Consider the following 19634-nt stretch of genomic DNA (forward strand, 5'->3'; position numbering starts at 1 on the left):
AGACAAAACATCCTGATATCTTCCAGTACCAGGTCTTTAGCTAAATCCAGAGTCAGCTATAAAATAGTAAATGAAGTACTGCAAATAAAAGACAGATTACATCATACAGTAACTTGAGCCTCTCTCATCTGCCTACTAGGGAGCAAACTAAATTAAAATATTAATGTGAAAAATAAGCTTTTTAAGAAAGAGAAAGAAAGAAACAGGTTTTCCATCCCCACTTCAGATCAGGGCAGAGTATTTAAATAAGTACCCTGTGTGCAGCATGAGTGTACACACTAACTGCCTGTTTTCAATAGCCACAAGACAGCACTGTACCAGTGATTTTAGGACTTGTTAAAGGCTAAACAAATTCAGGGATACAGGGGATTAAATCCTGACCTTATTAACATTAATGTGCAGTTTGCCAGAAGCTTCAACAAGGCCTATCTAATCTTCTATTTTTCAAACATTTTGCATTAGGATACTTGTGAAGCAGTTGATCGAAGCACACAGTGAAAGTCTAAAGACCTTGAGTCTGCTCTCAGCTCTGACTTATTATATGATCTCTGTTGAGTAAAGTATTTTATTTCTTCATACCTACATCCCCCCATCAACACAGTGAAAATAACATTCATACAACACACCGAGATCCACGAAAGGAAAAGTCTCAAGGTGTGTGGCAGTACCGTCATTTCACAAGCTCTCACACACCAAAGCACTTCAGTGATAATAAAGTTCACAAACATTCAGGATAAATCTCTGACAGTTACAGAACACCCTGGAAGATATATTCTCCTCCAACCAGCCATTAGCAACAGCATCTCTTTTTTTTTTTTTTTTTTTTTTAGACATATTTAACCTGGTTTCTACAGTGTTTTGCCAGTGACACCTCTCCCATGCTCACCCGGCCCATTGAACTGATTATTTTGAGCTTGTGACAGACTACAAAAACACTGAGTCCCTTATGCTTCCTCAAAACCTGGTACTAAGCAACAGAGATCCCAAACAGTGGTCCTAATAAGGAAGGGCATAGATCGCTCAGTCGTCTTCTGGTGGTGGATGCTAGAAAATCTGAACGCATACATCAAAGGGCCAGTCAAGTACACAGAGAGCTCGGGATAACTCGCCGTCTGAGGCGCAAGCTGAATCTGAAAGGATTGTGGAAATAGAGTCTGAAATGTAAGATGTGAAGGATGGAGGACCTGTGGCAGCAGGTTGGAGGGAGACGGAAAGGGTCTGGGGTAGCAAACAGGGAAAAACTTGCTGTCCTCAGTGAAGCAGTGTTGGGAACAGCACACAAATGTTTTTAGAAATCTGGTTTTGTTCATTATTCTGTTACTGAGCCACACAATGGCCCTGAAAGCAATTTAGATCAAAGCAGTAGCTTTTGGACTTTGCACTAAAGGTGTAAAAATCTGTAATCACCACGAACAAGTTTCAGATAACATGAGCCAGTCAGTAAGAAAACAGCTATTCCACTGGAACATAACAACTGACAATCAGATGACAGCTGGATGGAGGCTGCTGCTGTTGACTGAAGAAATCAGTCAAGCTCAGGCAAATCAGCACACCAAGCAAAAACTTTTCCAGGCCTGTGTTCCTTAGGAGATGACCTGCTAGACTGCAAATTCATGCTGTCCTCTAAGAATAAACCTGTTCATTTTAGATACGAAGCTATGGTGATAGCATCATGAACAAAGGGACCATTGCGTCTGTAGTGGAATTGAGGAGGAGGGAGATGTGCAGGGAGAAAAGGTAGGAGTTTTGCCTTTAACAATGCTCCTATAAGTGATGTGAAAAGCCTGGGGGAATACCAGGTAGATATTTCCTGTAAGCCATGTTTTGCTTTCTTCATCAGCATCACACCCTTCTTCTCAAGAGTTCAGCTACAGCCACCAGTGTCTCACTGTAACAAAGATCTGAAGAAAGGATCTCCTGGCTGCTGAAACTGTGTCTCAGTTACTACAGACTGCTGTATCACAATCACTTTCATAAGCCTAATCAAGCTCCACCATATTCATATTTAGCTTCTCTTCCTCTTTGGTAACTTTGGAAAGCTACTCCAGAATCTCAGTCCTGACCAAAAATTCCCAGCTTCCTGCTTCGTTTTATGCAAGGCTACTTCTTATTTTCTCACACTCTGCCAAAATCAATGTTCTTATTTCTTAAAAGGTTATTTTCCTTCTCTCATAGATTTACAGAGGTCATTTATGTCCACATCTATCCTTCAAACAAAAGACTGATGCTCCTCTGCGCACATTTCCACAGTTCACTTTCTTGAAGATGGGCATTACTCCAGACAAGGTCTTAGCAAAGCCTTGTCTGGCTGCTGTACTAACACTTACATCTCTAAAAACAGTTATCTTGGAAAAAAAATGCTTTTTGTGGCTGCATTCACCAGTGGCTTATTCATATTACAGACCAAGACATTAAGAACTTTTTCTCCTCTGCTGTTTTCACATGGTGATCTCATGGTTTGCAGCAAAACCCCTTCCAAGTTTGAGCTCAAACTTCCCTGAACTACCTCTCATCCCATCTTTATCCCTCCAGCTTCACCACCGCCACCAGATCCTACCTGTGCATCCTCTCTCTTTCAAGGATGCTTCCCAGTCCCGCAAAATTTCCTCAATGCCCTACTACTTTTTATGCCCTTGTAAATAAATACAACTTTGAGCAAGATTAAGTTTTTAAATAGGCGTTTGAGAAACTCCACTAATAACCCTGAGTCCATACTTTCTTTGTCGATGCTACCCAGTGTTTCTCGCCTTCAGCAACTTTCTTCTCTACTGTTTCTCTGCTTATCCCCACTCCATCACATTTCTGAGAAGGTACAAAATCAAATGCCTTAGAGAAGTCCAGGTAGGTGAGGTCTAATGCTCAAGGCTTTCTCATTCTGCATGCTCCTGGAGAGTGAGGCATTGGCACTGTTTCCAGCTCACGTAGCTAGAAGCCAACTGAGTATTGTCTGCACATGCAAAAATAGGCAAGTACACTATAGCCTCCTTTCCTATTATTAGAGAGATTTAGGAGATAACAGAAGAAAAATAATCCAAGGAAGACCCCACACTGAAAACACAGTGCTAAATGGAAGTATCATCTATCGTCCTGGGAGGGGAGTGCCAGAAATGATGGCATTACCATAGTACATTTATGAAAACCCTGCAACACCCACAGGGAAAGGAAGGAAGTCTCTCTAGCCAAAAAAAATGTCACACCTTGCAGCTCCCGCAATAAATATAGGAAACTTCACCCACAGCCAAGAGGTAATTGCCCATCAATATTATTAAAGTACTATGTGTGCTGCATCCTATGCTCTTGTCTGACTGGCAGTGCAAGCAAGGCCTCCAGAAAGCTTGGTTTCTGGGTGGGTTTGAGAGGCAGTTCAATTTAAACAGCTTCTCATTCTACTTGGCCTTTCCAATTCTGAATAGATAGGAAGTAGTTTTAAAAATCTTTAGCGCATTAATGATTAAGGCTGAAAAATAACAAGAGGCTGAGTCAGATCTTGCTATAATTAAAATAAGAATCCTTCCAAGCGCAATAAATCAATATACAAGGCCCATCACAGAAAATTACCTCTGAACACGGTACACACGCGTCCATGGTGGGACAAGGGCCAAGATTCTGGCCACCAGATCCACAAGAGTGCTGGGTGGGTAGCTCTTATATCTTCCAGTCTTCCAGAGCTCGTACAGACCAGTGCCACGGATCACCAGTGTCGGATAGAGCTTCATGCCATCTGGGCGAAAAGCAGGATTCTCAAAAAACTCCTGCAAAAGTGGAACAAAAAAATGCAAGTCAGGGTAAAACAAACTACATTTCCTGGACTTCAGTGCCCCAACAAAACTAATTTTGAGACAGATTCTAAGTATTTAATACAATTCTAAGTATGTTTTCAGGATTACTGGTTTACATTAAGTTCCCAGTATTTACCAGTTTACGACATTTTCTGAAATAAAGAGAGTATGTTCTAGATTTAAAGAGAAGGCCACTGAAGAAAAAAAATCCACATGACAATGCTGTGAGTCAAATCTGTATCTTACTTCTACCTTTCAGCATGAATTCAATAGATATTGCACCATTTATTGTAACAGACTCTGCTCAGAATTAGAACAATAGAAATGAGCGTACTTATCTTCAATCTCAGCAGACCACATTTAGAGATTAATCAATGTGTCTGGGACACATCATTTGAATAGCAATGAAGAAAAACAGATTTATTCTACAATGATGTTCCGAACAGTCCCAGAGAATGGGAGAACAAACTGTATCTCCTGCAAACTTCTATGACTAAATCCCAGCACAGAACTGCAAATTGAACAGCACTAGCTCGCACTACACAACAATCACATCGGTTTTTTGCAGATTAAATTTCAGTAATGACAATTAAAATAAAATCACTTACAAAAATATATATATATTGAAAACCAGGCAAGGCACTCTGAACCAAGCAACCGTTAAACTGACTGAAGTGACGACATCGCCCTCATTATAATGGCATCTACGGGCCAGATCTAATACTGGATTAGACTGTTGCACACTCGATATCCACCGCTTGATCCCTCTTCAGCATGGTAGTCTCATAGTAATAATAAAAAAAAATAAATACAAGTTTGTTAAGCTGAATGAGCGGTAGGCTACTGTGGTCCTACCAGTTGCTGCACTAGCTTTGGTACTCACCAGCACTTTGCTGAAGCGCTTCAACACAGCCATGTGGCCCAGACCCACTCAGACATTTTGCTACGTTTCCGACCGCTGCTATGTGTTAAACCAGCTCCTGAAGTGCTCCAGCAAGCCCCGACATTGGAACGAAGTGCCACTAGCAGTCTGCTGGGAGCAGGACCTCCCCACCCGAGCGGCTCTACGCGGCTCTGTTGACTCACTGTGCTTCACCAAATCCTACTTCAACACGGTAAAAAGCAGCAAATAGTTTACTGCTAGCTTAGGCACACCAAAATGGATCTGCACAGACTCGAATGCATGCTAGATCCAGCACAAGGACGGGAAATGGTGAGCAAGGTCAGAAAAACGGCAGGACCGTGCCAGCCCAGGCTGTTTCTGGCCGATCCCTGCCTGAGCCCGGGGCCGGCTCCAGCAGCCCCTGCCCTGCACGCCCGCACTCCTGTGCCACCCACCTTACCTGCTGTGCAGCTACGGAGAAAACCGGACCAGAGAGCTAACCCAGCTGGAAAACAAAACTAGTTAAAAAACAGCTTTTCCAGGCAGACCAGCCTCCTGAGCCATTTATACACATCCTCACGGAGAGACAGGGACAACTGAGTCAGAGACAAAACAAGATCTGGGCCATGGCTAAAGTCACAGAATCACAGAATGGTTTGGGTGGGAAGGGACCGTTAAAGACCATCTACTCCAACCCCCTGCCATGGGCAGGGACATCTTCAACCAGACCAGGTTGCTCAGAGCCCCGTCCAACCTGGCCTTGAACACTTCCAGGGATGGGGCATCAGCCACCCCTCAGGGCAACCTGTGCCAGTGCATCACTACTCTCATCCTAAACAATTTATTCCTTCTATCTAGTCTGAATCTCCTCTCTTTTAGTTTAAAACCATTACCCCTTGCCCTATTGCTACAGGCCCTACTACAAAGTTTGTCCCCATCTTTCTAATAACCCCCCTTTAGGTACTGGAAGGCTGCTCTAAGGTCTCCCCAGAGCCTTCTCCAGGCTGAACAACCCCCAGTCCACATCGCTGTTGCAAAATTAGATGTCGACTCCTGCATTCATGGTCTGATGAAGCTTCAGCAACACCATCCCAGCAACACTGCTGGCTTAAGGAGCAGTAAGTCCCAGATGGCCCCATAAAGAAAAAAAAACCCAACACAATGGGGAGGTACTGGTTTTAAATTTTGCAGGGTTGTTTTAACTCGGATCAACTTGCTGACTTGAGTTACCTGCATTTGCAAAATGGTGGTGCCAAAGGCTCCTGCTGCTGAGAGAACCTCACCCAGGCACAGCCTCACTGCACTCACCTCATTACAGAAGCACTAAGCAACTTGGTTCTCCACCCTCAGCCTCCAGGAGGGATAACTATTTCTCCTCAAAGAGTATCCAAGACACAAGACCAACCATCCCAGACAGGTAACACACCTTGTATCCCATTAAGCTGTGCTATCTGTAAAGTAAATGGTTTACAAGGAAGTCGGCCAAAGGTAGATAAAGACAGATGACTCTGAACCCTCGTGTGAAGGTGCTCACTCTGGCATGCGTGTAGATATAAGGTTGGTCTCCTCCTTTCCTCAGGACTGTTCCTGCACTCCGTAACCACTCCTGTTTGTCATGACTCTCACATGGCCACCACGAGATGAAAAAACATACTTATCCAGCCAACTCCAGGAAACAATAAAATCATCGTCACCATCTCTGATGATAGGACATAAATGACTTATTTGGAGGCACTCTGCGCTGGTTCGTGCCGCAGCTCCACAGGCAGCAGATGTGATGGCTCCCTGCCCTGCCCATGCTTCCAGCCGTGCCGTCCAGCTCCCAGCCTCGTGCCAGCTCCGATTCCTGATGGACTCTTGACCAGGATGACTCACCTCACTGATGTGAGAGAACCCGACATGCATGTTGGGGAGGGTGCTCTTCTGTTTCAGCGTTGGGCTGGGTTACGGAGCAGTCTGTTGCACACCACTGATGAATCACAGAATACCTCAAGTTGGAAGGGACCCATAAGGATCATCGAGTCCAACTCCCAGTAAGAAAGCAAGGTCAGAAACAGGATCTGCCCCCATGTGACAGCAGAGAACCATTATGTCTGCTTAATGCATCTCCTGGAAGTGTGTGTACTCCCCTCTGCTCCAAGGGTTCAGTTTGACTTTATAGGTCAACACTGTTGTCAGAGAAGGCAGACATGCTCTGCCCTTCTTCTGTGCCGGCCCTGGTGCGCGCCTGATGCTCAAGATGCAAAGAGGGGGGGAAATAAAAAAATCATTGCACTCATTTTCAAACCAGCCAGCTGAAGCAGGTGTTTAATCCAAAGTCACACTGCATATGAGCTAGTATAGGGTCAGAAAAATAATTCAGAATCCCGTTGTCCTGGAACAACCCCAAAGGACACACTTCCATCTTTTGTGGGTGGTTAGAGGTGCTCTAGTGTAAAACAAAGCAACTGTGAAAGAAGGAATAAGAAAATCGTGTGAGAGGCGATTGTTCTGATGAGAAGAGCTCTATGGCCAAGTGGCACTAAAGAAGAGAAAGACATTAAGGTAAGGAAGCAATGATGCTTCCCCAGTGAGATACAGGAAGGTAAATAAACCACTCCAGTGAGAAAGGCAGGCTTCCGGTAAGTTTATGTATTAATATTCGCAACAATACTGAACTGAACGCAAAAGCGTGTATGATTCACCAGTCAGAATATTTAAACATTCACTGATTTACATTGCAGATTAAAGGCAAAGGCATCAACACAGCATGCAGGTTAAAACCATCCAGCAGTCAAAGGCAAGGTCAAAAGTTAAGGTTTCTAGTCACATCCTGAATTCTGCCACTTCATACACATTGCACATTTCATGTCAATATATTAAGGTAGCCAGTAATGCTACTTCATATCTCAGCAATGCTGGCATTAAAAAAAATCAACATATTTTCACATTTATCTCTTAAACTATTTCTCAAAATATTCCTCAAGTTTAATTATTTAAAAATAATTAACTTCAAACAATATAAGAAAGCTGTGTCTCCTTTTTTTCTGAACCCCTTTTTCCAGCAGTAAACATTAAATAGTTTCTGTAAATCCCAATATTTAAAGGCTTAACCTTTTCCCATTTACAAACAGTTTCAATTAAGTCTCCCGTGAAACAAAGGAACTATAAAATGCTAACACATGCCAAGCTTTAGTAGGAATTGTACCCTTTCCTTTTTTTAATTAGACACCTTAAAAGGTGTCTTTGACTGATAAAAATGTTCAGAACAGTTTACTGCCAAAACAAATTCAATCCCTATAACAACATTTGTTCCAGAGACCACCATCCATAGCATCACTGGAGTCAACAGGAGGCTTTCCATCACCTCTAGCAAGCGCTCAATCAGGGCTTAAATCCACGTCTGCTAATGCACTGTGAAGCTAGAGGTTAAAGATGACCTAGAGAGAAAGGATCCTTACGTATTTCCAGTTTTATTGAATCACTTGAGGATGCGGCGTAGTGCTCTCGCATGCATGAATATTCCAAATGGAAGCACATACAACTTCAAAGCTACTAAGCCAATTTTCTTTGAACTTGAAGTTTTCCCCCCCCTAGCTAAAGACCGTAAGCCAACCAGCATTTAACACATCTCGTATAATAAAGATGGATGCTAGAGTAAAATTTTAAATTTGTGCGCAGTGGTTTAATTGTAATTAAAAAAAGGTCAATTCAGATCAGCTGAAACTTAAATGATCTGGAGGTTCATAAACATGGACCTTTTCATACCCTAAAATAATGTTTCTCATAACCTTGCCCAGTTTATGTGGTATTAGAGAAAAGTTGAGTACTTTTTCACAGTAAATAATGTAATGAGTAACCAGAAAATCCTGGAATTCACAACTTTTTTTTGCTTCACCTGAGCTCCATTAAATATACTTTACTTGTAGGAACAGCTGCTCTGTGAATTACAAACAATGAATCTTAATAAGATCCCATCAACACACATTCAGTCTACAAGGTTATACAAGTTAGCCACTAACATGTTTTATGAGAACAGTAATTGATTTTAGTAGCATATGCCTTTGTTGTAGAAGTTCCCTGTTATTAAAGCTAATGGCATCTATAGGATCCATTCATCCACCACCTCATAAACTCACTGCCACTATGAATAATCAGGGTCCAAGGGGTGTAAAATTAGTCATTTAGGTGCCAAGAAGCCACTGATTTTTCCATCAAGGCAGACGTATCGAAGTGCATGATGAAATCCCTTTGTCCAACTCCCATCAATTGCTTTGAGCCTTAAAAATTGCATGACATTGTACTTACGGTCCAAGGAAGCAGACATTAGTTGAAAAGCAAAAGTCAACGTAACACTATGTGAACCAAAATAAGATCAGAATGTAAGAGGAGACGGAATCAGGAGGTGAAGTCCTGAACTCCAATATTTCACTTTCATCTGTGTTTGCAATAACCTTTTTCAAACAGAAAACCTGTTAGTCACCCATGTATCTGGTCAGAGTTGCAACAGAAAGGTCAAATGATTTGGGATCATAATGAGACCACACAGCGGTTTGGTCCAATTTTCAAGTTCAGTAGCAGCACAACTCAGCCAATATTAAAAGATTGTACCTTGCAGTTTTGATCCGATTTTACTGACCACTTTAAGTATAGAACAAATTAGAAACATGTTTTGAAGACATTCAAAAGCTACAGTTCTCTAAAAAGAGAAAAATATTGCTTTACAGGATTCCACTTCAGCATTTTACAGATCAAAGATTCGGTTGCCATCTCTAATCTTCTTGCTCTCAAGATGTTCAACTGTTTGAGGAGATACCAGTTATAGGATAAGTGCAGCAATTTTTTAAAAGTGATTTAGTAAAATGTCAGGATTTGTTAAAAATAAAGGTCACCAAAATCTATTTTTAATGACTGTCCACTAGAAATCAGGTGCCACTCAACCCGATTCTTGAATTGATTCCTTTACTATAGACCCTGCATTAAACAGATAATTAAATTCATGTCCGACTACATTAAGATGAGCATTATCTTAACTCTCCATATTACAGCATTCCTTATCTCCCTCCGCTGTATTATTTATAACTATGAATACTGGTAGCACTTGAAAGCTACCGCGTTGAATGACACTTCCAACTCTACAGGGAACGAACAATCACTTAGCAATTTAATTACATGCATTAACAGAAGCTTGTGGCTCAAAAATGTGGCTCCATTTTAACTCTGAATTTGCATTTTCCCCTCTTTCTTGTAAATGCTAGTTTAATTAAAATGTAATGATAGGATCTGCATTCACAGATCCTGACAATGGCCTACTGACCGAGGAGCATAGACTGAACTGTCATAGAACCACAGAATGGTTTGGTTGGAAGGGACCTTAAAGCCCACCCAGTTCCAACCCCCTGCCATGGGCAGGGACCCCTCCCACCAGACCAGGTTGCTCACAGCCCCATCCAACCTGGCCTTGAACACTTCCAGGGATGGGGCAGCCACAGCTTCTCTGGGCAACCTCTGCCACTGCCTCACCGCCCTCACCGGGAAGAACTTCTTCCGAATATCTCACTTAAATCTTCCCTCTTCCAGTTTAAAATCGTGCCTTCTTACTGCCTCTGGAGCAGCCTGGGGACACAGAGATCGCCAAGCACCAGTTGTCACCTGGGAAGTAGGGAAATGCGGTGCCAACAACAAGCTGAGAAGTGATCATTTTAAAGTCACTTAACATCAATATCCTTCAATTATGTGACCTTAGACTTCCTACTAAGTTACCAGAACACAGTAAGATACTACTTGTTAGCTGCTCTGAACACTACCTGTTCACAGTCTCCGACTTGTGATGAATGAGGTTTTAGATCTGGCTTACCACTCAGTGGCATCATGATGAAAAAGAATAATATTTACCGTGATGCATACTATAAGTGCATATATGTTACATACTGCGATCGTATACACACTGTGTGCAAAACCAGCAGAGCACACGTGAACGCAAAGACACTGCAGAACATTCAGTGATGATAAGGCAGATCAGCCCTCTACAACAGGGAAACAAACTTTCTAGTATTTCACCTGCGGCAAGCTGGAGCTTGCTGTTCTGCTGACTGCGTGCACACCCACTCTTCGAGGTCTCTTTACCTGACACTTATTTTAAATACATAGAATTAAAATATAATTGAAACATTTTTCTAATATAACCTGGGGAATTCCCAAAGTTGCCTTGGGTTTATATAAAGATGGTATGGTGATATTACTTGTGCCAAATACATCACTGATTCTGAGGTCCATCAGGCGTTAACTATCCTCAAAGAGCAACACTTTCTGTCCATTCAAACGGTCTTTGCAGGAGTGACTTTACAGTGCAACTACTAAATCCTGCTGCCGAGACATCGATGTCTGATGCAAACGCAGTACAACATGGCAACATTTTTAACTAGGCTCTTCTGAAATGCATACATTACTTTATGTACAGTGTCATGAATCTCCACAAAATTGATTCCAAGGTGAAGGTAAAGCAGAGATAAATCAAGTCACTTCTGCTTAATGTTGGCACTCATGACAAAATCTCCTATAGATGTGACCACAGGGCAAAAAGTTTCTAAAGCAGATGATCCAAATTTTCAGCTCTCCTGAGAGCACCTGTAAAGCACTCTGCAATCAAGGGAGGAAAGACCATTTTCCAGTTAATTGTTATAACTTTCTTGACTATTGACAGCCACGTAACAAAGCCCTTTCAGTTCCTGACACATTCAAGCTGTCAAATTTCATCACATAAATACGATTATGGTGACTACTAAGCCAAGAAAACGGTGACATAAACCCCAACATTGCTGCTATGAGAGGTTCCGTGATCTTCTGAGATGATTCCAGCATCTATTTTTAGCCCATCTGCCTGGAAATCCCTGTAACACTAGCATATATCAGCGTGCAGAAAAACAGCACATCAGAGATCGTAGCACGGTAACGCATGGTCAGTGAAACAGAAAAGTATGTTTCATATTAACTTTGAGTATTTGTTTTGCTAGTCTTTAAATTCCTTAGGGAAGAGGCTCAAAGTACTGGAGAAGTTTATCAGCAGCACATCGCTGCAGACCTTGATATGTCTTAACGAACTATTACAATGGTGCGCATTAACTATGTGTTTGTTTGCAACTTAACGAGACTAACCTATATGCTTACTTCAGGATGTTCTACAGTGCCTCATACGTGGACTTTGAATGTCAACTAAAAGTGGATTTGCCCGCTAACGTCCAGAGCAAAGAGTGTCAAGGACCTCGTCACCCCCCCTCCAAGACGCAGGAAGCTGCTCTGCCTCCTCCCTTCCCCAACAGCCCCAAAACCCCCAAATCCATGCGCCAAAGGCAACTTTTTCAGAAGCATGTAACGCAAGTGAATCCTCACAATCTGCAGCTTCAGTAAGAACACATTATCACATTAAACCCAGGAACAAACTGCTCTCGGGGTGCAAAGCAACCATTACAGCAGAGACAAACTAACTGACAGGAACATTTAGTCCGTAGATGTGAAGCTGTCTTCAGCGAGTTATTTACCAAGACTATGCACCTCAGCGTCATAAATACCCTAGTTCTCTACACAGTATAGGAAACTGCTGCTGCCAGATGAGGAAGGAACATGCCTGCCTCCCATCCCACCCCATCCCTCCCACCGTCTCTTTTTACCCCTGGACCATCAGGATCTACAGGTTGCCTCCTGTCTAACACTCTGTTGGATAGTTGCTCTCCCCAAGTTTCCACAGACCTTACCACAAGGAGATCCCAGTCTGCGACAGTCCCCGGCACGACTATAATGCAACTCAATAAGAAGAGGAGACATTTAACATTTGGAAGAGGCCTTGGGCATCAGCAGCATGACCTTGGAGCGTGGTTTTGACTCCTGAACACAGTATCTATCTGAACACCAAGACAAATCTCTCCAGATTGTGCTCACTGCACCGAGCAGTCCCATCTGCTTCGTCTTGCAGGTGCTCCAAGTGAGTCTCCATTTATTACGCAGTTTTGGAGCAACCCATGAGAATACCTCAATCAATTTGCTGTGAAGTTTCACCTTCACTTTTACCAAGCACAGAACTCTGGTCTTTATGTTTCTGGAAGGGTCAGCTTTCCTCTAGGGCTAAGTACAGGAAATATAGCATTTTTCATTGTCTTAAGTACACAATTTTTGCAACACAGATCCTTGTAAAGCACGTCTTCTACCCTAAAAGACATTGAGACCAGCAACTGTATATAATGTTTTTGATAATCTATTTCTCCTTCATCAGACCTCTCCTTTCCACAAGGACCATCAATACAATCATGTGCTCTCTCCCACCTCACTCAGCCCTGCAAAAGCTTCCCTCATGTTTACAGTAAAACCATTATGCTTTTCCAGTATGCTTTTTTAATTACAAAAAAACAAACAAACAAACAAAAAACCTGAAACACCCCCACCCCCCCACCTCAAAAAAGAACAACTAAGTCCTCAAAAATTTAATTTGGACATCATGGTTTATCCACTCTCATGACAAGCATTCAGTTGCTGCTGAAGATTTCTGCTAAAATACATATTTTACTGAATGATGCTCTCTTTGCCTACATGCCTGGCAAATTTGCACTCTCTGTCCAAGACACATCCCTTTATTCCTGCGCCCCTTTCCACCCGGCTGTATGTTCCCAGCCATATGCTCATTATTGACTTCAGCAGCAAGGGGCCTTAGTGAAAGAGCCCCAGAAAACAACTTCTGAATGTTGGCGTGAAAAACCACCACTTGAATAGACGGAGTGATTGTATGAGCCTATGCAACCCTCAGTTGTCTGAGGACTGTTAAGCGCAGAAATGATCTTTCAGTTCAGGTAGAGAAAGGGTCTCCACTGTACCTTTGTATTTAGCAGAAGCTTTTTCTGAATGGGAGGCTATTTTAAAGGTAGTGATTGTTATTATCATAATTTCATGGCTGGCATGATGGAGGAAAACGTGTGTGTGGACAAAATACTAATTCACAAAACCAAAAACTAAGCAATAATAAATGCAATTTTTCCACACAGCCTTGCAATTAATCGTGTCCATACTAAAGGTATTGCAACATGTACGGTTTCGACCACCCTGCTACTGAAACCCCCACGCTTTGCATTTTCTGGTTTAAATTGTGACACCCTACCCACATTGCGCATGGATCCCCAAATGATGCAGAAGATAAGGGACCAGTTTCACTTGTACTATTAAATTGATTCAGCTATTCCACTCCTGCGCATTGTCACACCGAAGGCTGCAGCTTTAACTTCTGCTTTCCTCTCATATCCAGAGAGAAGTCTGACCTGCTTTACAGGAAACATACCCAGAGCTGCAGCAAACACACCTGGCGAGCAAATAAAAGTTATTTCCACGCAGACACTGGAGAGGGAGAGAAGCTTGGTGCACACAATTCAACCATCTGCAGCAGCAGGCACACACTGGGGCTTTAGATATTTTATCCACAGAAATGTAAGTGCAATTATCTGTGAAAATAGTTTCTAAAAATAGCCCGTTCCTTGCTACCATGATTCTCATTAACATAAAAATTACCACGACATTGGCCATAGTTCATGAAGCTATAATCGTTTCCAAAGTGAAGAGCTTTTTAGCTCTCACATTTACTAAGCCTCCAAGAGAAGTAGCAGTAACTGAAGGACTGATCACTGAACACCACCTAATCTCCTTCTGTAAACGTGCCCATGAAAAAAAAAAAAGATAAATTTTCAGAGGTAATGCTGGCCACCTGCCAATAATAGCGTTTCAATCAGATGTTTAGTAGGAATTGAAAGGAAAACCATTTACCCCACTAAACATTTCAGAGCTATATTTAAAAACATAGATAACTGTCTTCCCAAAGGAGTAAAAAATCAATGTAGATCAGCAGTTTAATCGTCTTTTATTACAGTTATTAAAAGCTCCTGATAGAGGTGCAATATATTCGTTTCATCATGAATTTCATCTCCATGATAAAAATGAGAGCCCTCAGGAAAGCTATCTCCTTATTTACAGCTAAGGTGTTACAATAGTATTTAAAGTTTTACATCGCAAAAAGAAAGGACACTGATACTACCCGCTGCATTACTTGACCATTTTTTTTTCTCTCGTGTTCAACACAGCCAAGAGGGCTGTAGCCCTCTGCATAACTTACACGGGGATCATAGATGCATCAGGCATTTCACTAACATTAGTCTAGTTCTGGGAAATGCTTCTTTTGCAAATCCTTCGGAAAAAACCCAGCCTGACACATGACTGTAAGGAAAGGAATTTTCACCAGAGTAAAATCATTCAATGATTGCATTTTATTTAAAGAACACAAAACTGGCTCTGCTGAATTGAACCAAAAATCTCCTCAGTCTGATACTTGTCTCCAGTACTGACCATTAAATGGTCCTGCCTACGCTTTTACCCTCATCATTTTATTTATAAGAGACTTTAGATGGACAGAGGGAAGTCACAGGACCTCCTCATGGATCTCCTCAAGGAAAAAGAACTTCTCAGCAACTGAAGGCCTATCTGACGTTTCTGGGCAGCATCCACCAGCTCCCACACGCCTTCAGAGCTGGAGGGTTCTGCCAGCAAATTGCTATGACACTTCCCCTGACAATTCCCACACGTGAAACTTCTAATCTTCTGGCTATCCTCCCTGTTTCCTTCCCGTTTTTCTGCTCCCCAGATTTATTTCATCTATGAAGGGTCTTTAAAGTTGTTTGAGATGGGCTTAGAGCCATCCCTCCTGGAGGACCAAGAGGAACAGCAACAGTAAATCACACTTAGGCAAAGATCATAAAAATAAAATAAAGGCAATCATAGCAATATCTTCTCCATTAATAAATATGTTACTAGCTTAGTAATATTTATTCTAGAGCAGATAAAGTTTGTTGATTGTACTATTGCCACTCAGCGGCTCTGCAGAAACAGAATGAGGAATTAGTAACAGCATCCTGGGAATTCTTTAGCCTCCTAAAGTTTTTGCTTAAATCCTAAGTTCTGCTTGGTAGCCCTGTTGGCAAGTGTGATTCATGAATCCTCCCAACCATTTACCCCTAGAGTCACCTCATCTCTCTTGTACTACAACAGCAAAGCTGAGTGTTTATCGTGTTCCACAGAATGAGGTGTCTGCTCTGGTAACAATTCCATTATTCCTATGATTTATTCTAGCTATTATTCTAATTATTTTCTCCGACCACCTGCTACGTGAGGCACTGCGAATCACTCTTATCTGTTGTGCTTGCATTTGCCAACAATAAGTAGCAGCGTGTGTGTGCGTGCGTGTGTACACGTACACTACCTGTGGCACAACCACCCGGGTGGTGGGAGGAAGCAGAGCATACTCCCCCCCTGCAGCGTTTTCCCATATGTGGAATGGGGTGGAAAGACCTGAAGTAGAAAGGAAATCCTCTGAGGCTATAAAAAGAATCAGTAATAAGGGAAGAAAAGAGGCACGATGGGGGAAGGAGTGGAGGAGCACAACATAACTGGGACACAGGACTAGTACATCCACTCTGTTTAAAAAAAACAAACAAACTGTAATAATCTTCATGACGAAGGCAGGCAAAAAGCCAGTCATCTCCCACTTACTGTAAAAAAGAATATATACATATAATGAAAGATCTACCTAATATACTCACTCCTATCCATAAATTCGAGTTTTGAGTAACTGTTAATAAACTTTCCAGGAAAACAGTTGCTATGCACACACTGAGCTTTGAAAACCTAGATATGCTTGCAAAAGAGTAACTGATGGGCATCCTAGCTGCCTGATGGAAGTAGCAGGTAACACTTTGAAATCAATAGGTCATAAGGGACAGCAGGAACGTTACTCTTGAAACCATAATTACCTGTTCACTTTGAAGAAGCACCCAGTATTTTTAGTACGCAGTCAGCACAATCAGCAAGTTACTATCTTCCCAGGAGAAGCCCCTGTATTTAATATATCAACTGGTAATGAAGGCAAGGTGCTTACACCTCCTTCTAAAGTCAGCTTGGTTCCTTTTTGTCCTACCCTTCCCTGGTTCAAAAAGCATGTGGCTAGAAAGGAGGTTAGTATCACAACAAACAAAGGTATTTTTTCCAAACTTATTTAGAACTACTGCAAAAATCAAAAACCTACAAGGATCCTTGATAAGCTGCAAGTGCCTTTGTCCCAAAAAGTCAAAGGTATCCTCTGAGAAGATTACACATTTTAGGAGAACACTGCATAAAAGAGCACTACTGCTGCTCATGAACAGCTTAGTACCGTTGCAAGAACACAACAGATGCTCTCCACTTGGTTCCTCTCTTTGCTCTCACACTATCTTTCTGCAGTAGAAGTGTCTAAATATTTATCAGCATGGACTAACATTTCTACAGCACCACATATAAATAAGTTGTTTTAATAACTCAAATCATGAGATAAAATTTTAAGGTGGGAAATAGAGAATGTACTATCTAGCTGAATCCCTGGGAAGAAAGGAATTGCCGTCTGCTGAATACTTCTGTTACGTTCACTAGTGCAGGTTGCAGGGTGGAGGTGATGGTGGTGAAGAAAAAGGGTTGCTTTTACCCTCTTTTCTCTCCTATTTAAGGCAAAGGATCTTTTAAAGCATTTAAGACAGGATGAGAAAGGCAGAGTAGAAGGTAATAGGACGAGGATAGCAGTCTCTTGTTTATCATTCCAGCTTGAAACATGTCACAGTGATCAACAACCTCTTTGCTCTCATTCCCTGCAGCTCGACTTTCTGGAACGCACAGTGATCACTTAAGCCAGGCACCAACCTGCAGCTGCCTCTTTCACGCAGGTCCTTTATTTGTGTGCTGCCTGGTCTCAGATCACGGTGGGGACCCTGTGCACCTCTCTTAGCACAGGCATTTTTGATTCCTTCTTCTCTCTTTTCCCATACTTTCTTCTCTTTAAAACAACACAGGTATAATTCTTCTCCATGTTGATGTGCTCCATCACCTCTTCCCCACCTGCCCGCCTCCCCAACTCCCATTTTTCTTTCTTACTCTGCAGCATTCACATTACTTCTTGAGGGCTTCATCCTCCACACTGATTACTCATCCTCCAACTCCTCAGCTGTATGTTCACTGGCATCAAATCTTAATTTGATCTGTGAGTCCGCTTCAAATTTCAGAACTCATTAAAAGGGCTGTCACTTGAGTTGGTCTTCACCCCATCACCTTTTCTGTATTCTTGAATTCCTGCCTTTTAAACTGTCACCCGGTTTTCCTATTCCCCTGCTTAGCATTTCTCTTTCCTGGCCTTCCAACCAGCCTTTTTGCCAATTCCAGCCCTTCAGCAAAATAAAAAAAATAAATAATCTCTTCTTATCTTAACCTTTCCTTTTCTAAATTGAAAAATTTCTTAATTCTCTTTGGGCCTCATTCTCATCTACTCTCACTTTTCCCATCCTTCCCCATCACAACGTGCAAATTCCTTCCTGCCATGTCCCAGAGCTCCCCCACCATCACCACTGGTCTTCCCAGCTCCTAAAGCCAAGAGACTTTTGGCAGAAACAGTCTAAACGAGCTGGCCTTCTCTGCTCTGTTTTTCTCCTTCTCTTGCTTTTCTTTTAATCCCCCTCCCCACCCAATTCCAGCCTTTTCACCACATTCTTGCCTCCTCTTTCTAAAAGCTTTGCCTTCTGCCTCTTCTATTTCTGCAAAAACTGTCATTAATAAATGGACAAAATACAGCATGGCATTACCCTACCCCTAACAAGCAGGGGAGTCTGCTGGCCTGCAGAAACTGGAGGCTGCTCAGCATCACTTGAAGCTACACCTTTTAAACAGGCTCCCCAAATCTCCTGCAATGAAACAGGAGCAACACCAGATCTGACAGTGGAAAAGCCTCAGCCATTTATCATGAATAAGCAGCAAAGAACAATAATCACTAAATACTTTCTATAGAAGCTTGTAAGTCTGCCTTAAATAATTCCTCCCTCTTTCACTTTACCTCTTGCAAATACCTTAGATTACCATCTCCTTTTTGCTGGGACTCAACCAAGCTTAGCTCTTTAAATCTTTTTGTCAGTATTGCTATTCTTCCACCACAAATCCTCTCCAGCCTAATACTACTTCACTAATGACAGGCCCGTAAAGAATGCAGAACTACAGCTGCAACTTCATGAGATACTGAGTAAGGGACTCAGGTTTTGCTCTGCCTGCATCACAAGTAAATCTAAGAAAACACAGCTAACATGACGTCCACCCTCTACCTCCTTCAGCATTACAGGAAAATAATCCAGGAGCAACAGAGTCTGAGGTAGGAACTTCGAGTTAACTTTCAGCTCTCTCACAGACTTCACCTCTAGTTTTGTGGACATGGCTTTGCCTCAGCCTCTCACTTTGTAACGTGAACACAGCGTTTGCTGAGTACTACGACCTTATGTTTACGAAGAGCTCGAGGAATTCTGCACAAAGCCTCTTAGAAAAACTACCTATCGCAGGTTTCAGAATTTCCTTCATGTACCGTACAGCTGCTTTTTCGATTGGTTCTTTCTAGACGTGCCTGTTTGCAGCATACCAAGATAAACCACTACTGCCTGCCTGTACTTCTAATCAATATATTCCATTGCATTGATAGCTTTTTAGTGCCAGAAAACACCTAGTCTGACTTCTCACAGAAGTATACCTGGGAGTCCTGCGTCATGACTGCAATTTCTGGGCTATTTAAAAAAGATGACGAGTTTTGACTTTAAAAAAAAGAAATAATGAAAAATAATTTACCATGCTACCAGATGAAGTGGTTAATTCCCTACAGTGCTTACCATTTGCTCTTTATTCTTCATTTCAATTTCTCTATAAATGATTTTATATTTTCTTCTACATCATTGATAAAGATATTGAATAGCACTGAGCCAAGAACAGAGACGCTATATAATACACCTATACACTCTACTTCGCAATTAATTACCTTCGAGATAGTACGCTTTTCACTTTAAATCATGTACTATTCTAAATCCAAGGAAAGAAAACCACCTTGGAAAAAAGTAAGAGCCCTAGTTAATATCGGAAGA

At 42.0% G+C, this 19634-nt stretch overlaps 1 protein-coding gene across 1 annotated transcript in view; it reads right to left on the minus strand.

The window, feature by feature from the left end:
* The window catches only part of LOC104163460 (elongator complex protein 3-like), a gene marked incomplete at both ends in the record, with an annotated part of 49202 nt that overhangs the window by 29171 nt on the left and 397 nt on the right, over positions 1-19634 (minus strand). Inside the window, one exon of the mRNA XM_009702477.1 lies at positions 3559-3752. Coding sequence (XP_009700779.1) covers positions 3559-3752 — 194 coding nt within the window. The remainder of the gene's footprint in view (positions 1-3558; positions 3753-19634) is intronic.

The sequence above is a fragment of the Cariama cristata genome, unplaced genomic scaffold (genome assembly GCF_000690535.1).
Source record: "Cariama cristata isolate BGI_N322 unplaced genomic scaffold, ASM69053v1 scaffold12776, whole genome shotgun sequence".
In the NCBI taxonomy this organism is placed as follows: Eukaryota; Metazoa; Chordata; class Aves; order Cariamiformes; family Cariamidae; genus Cariama; species Cariama cristata.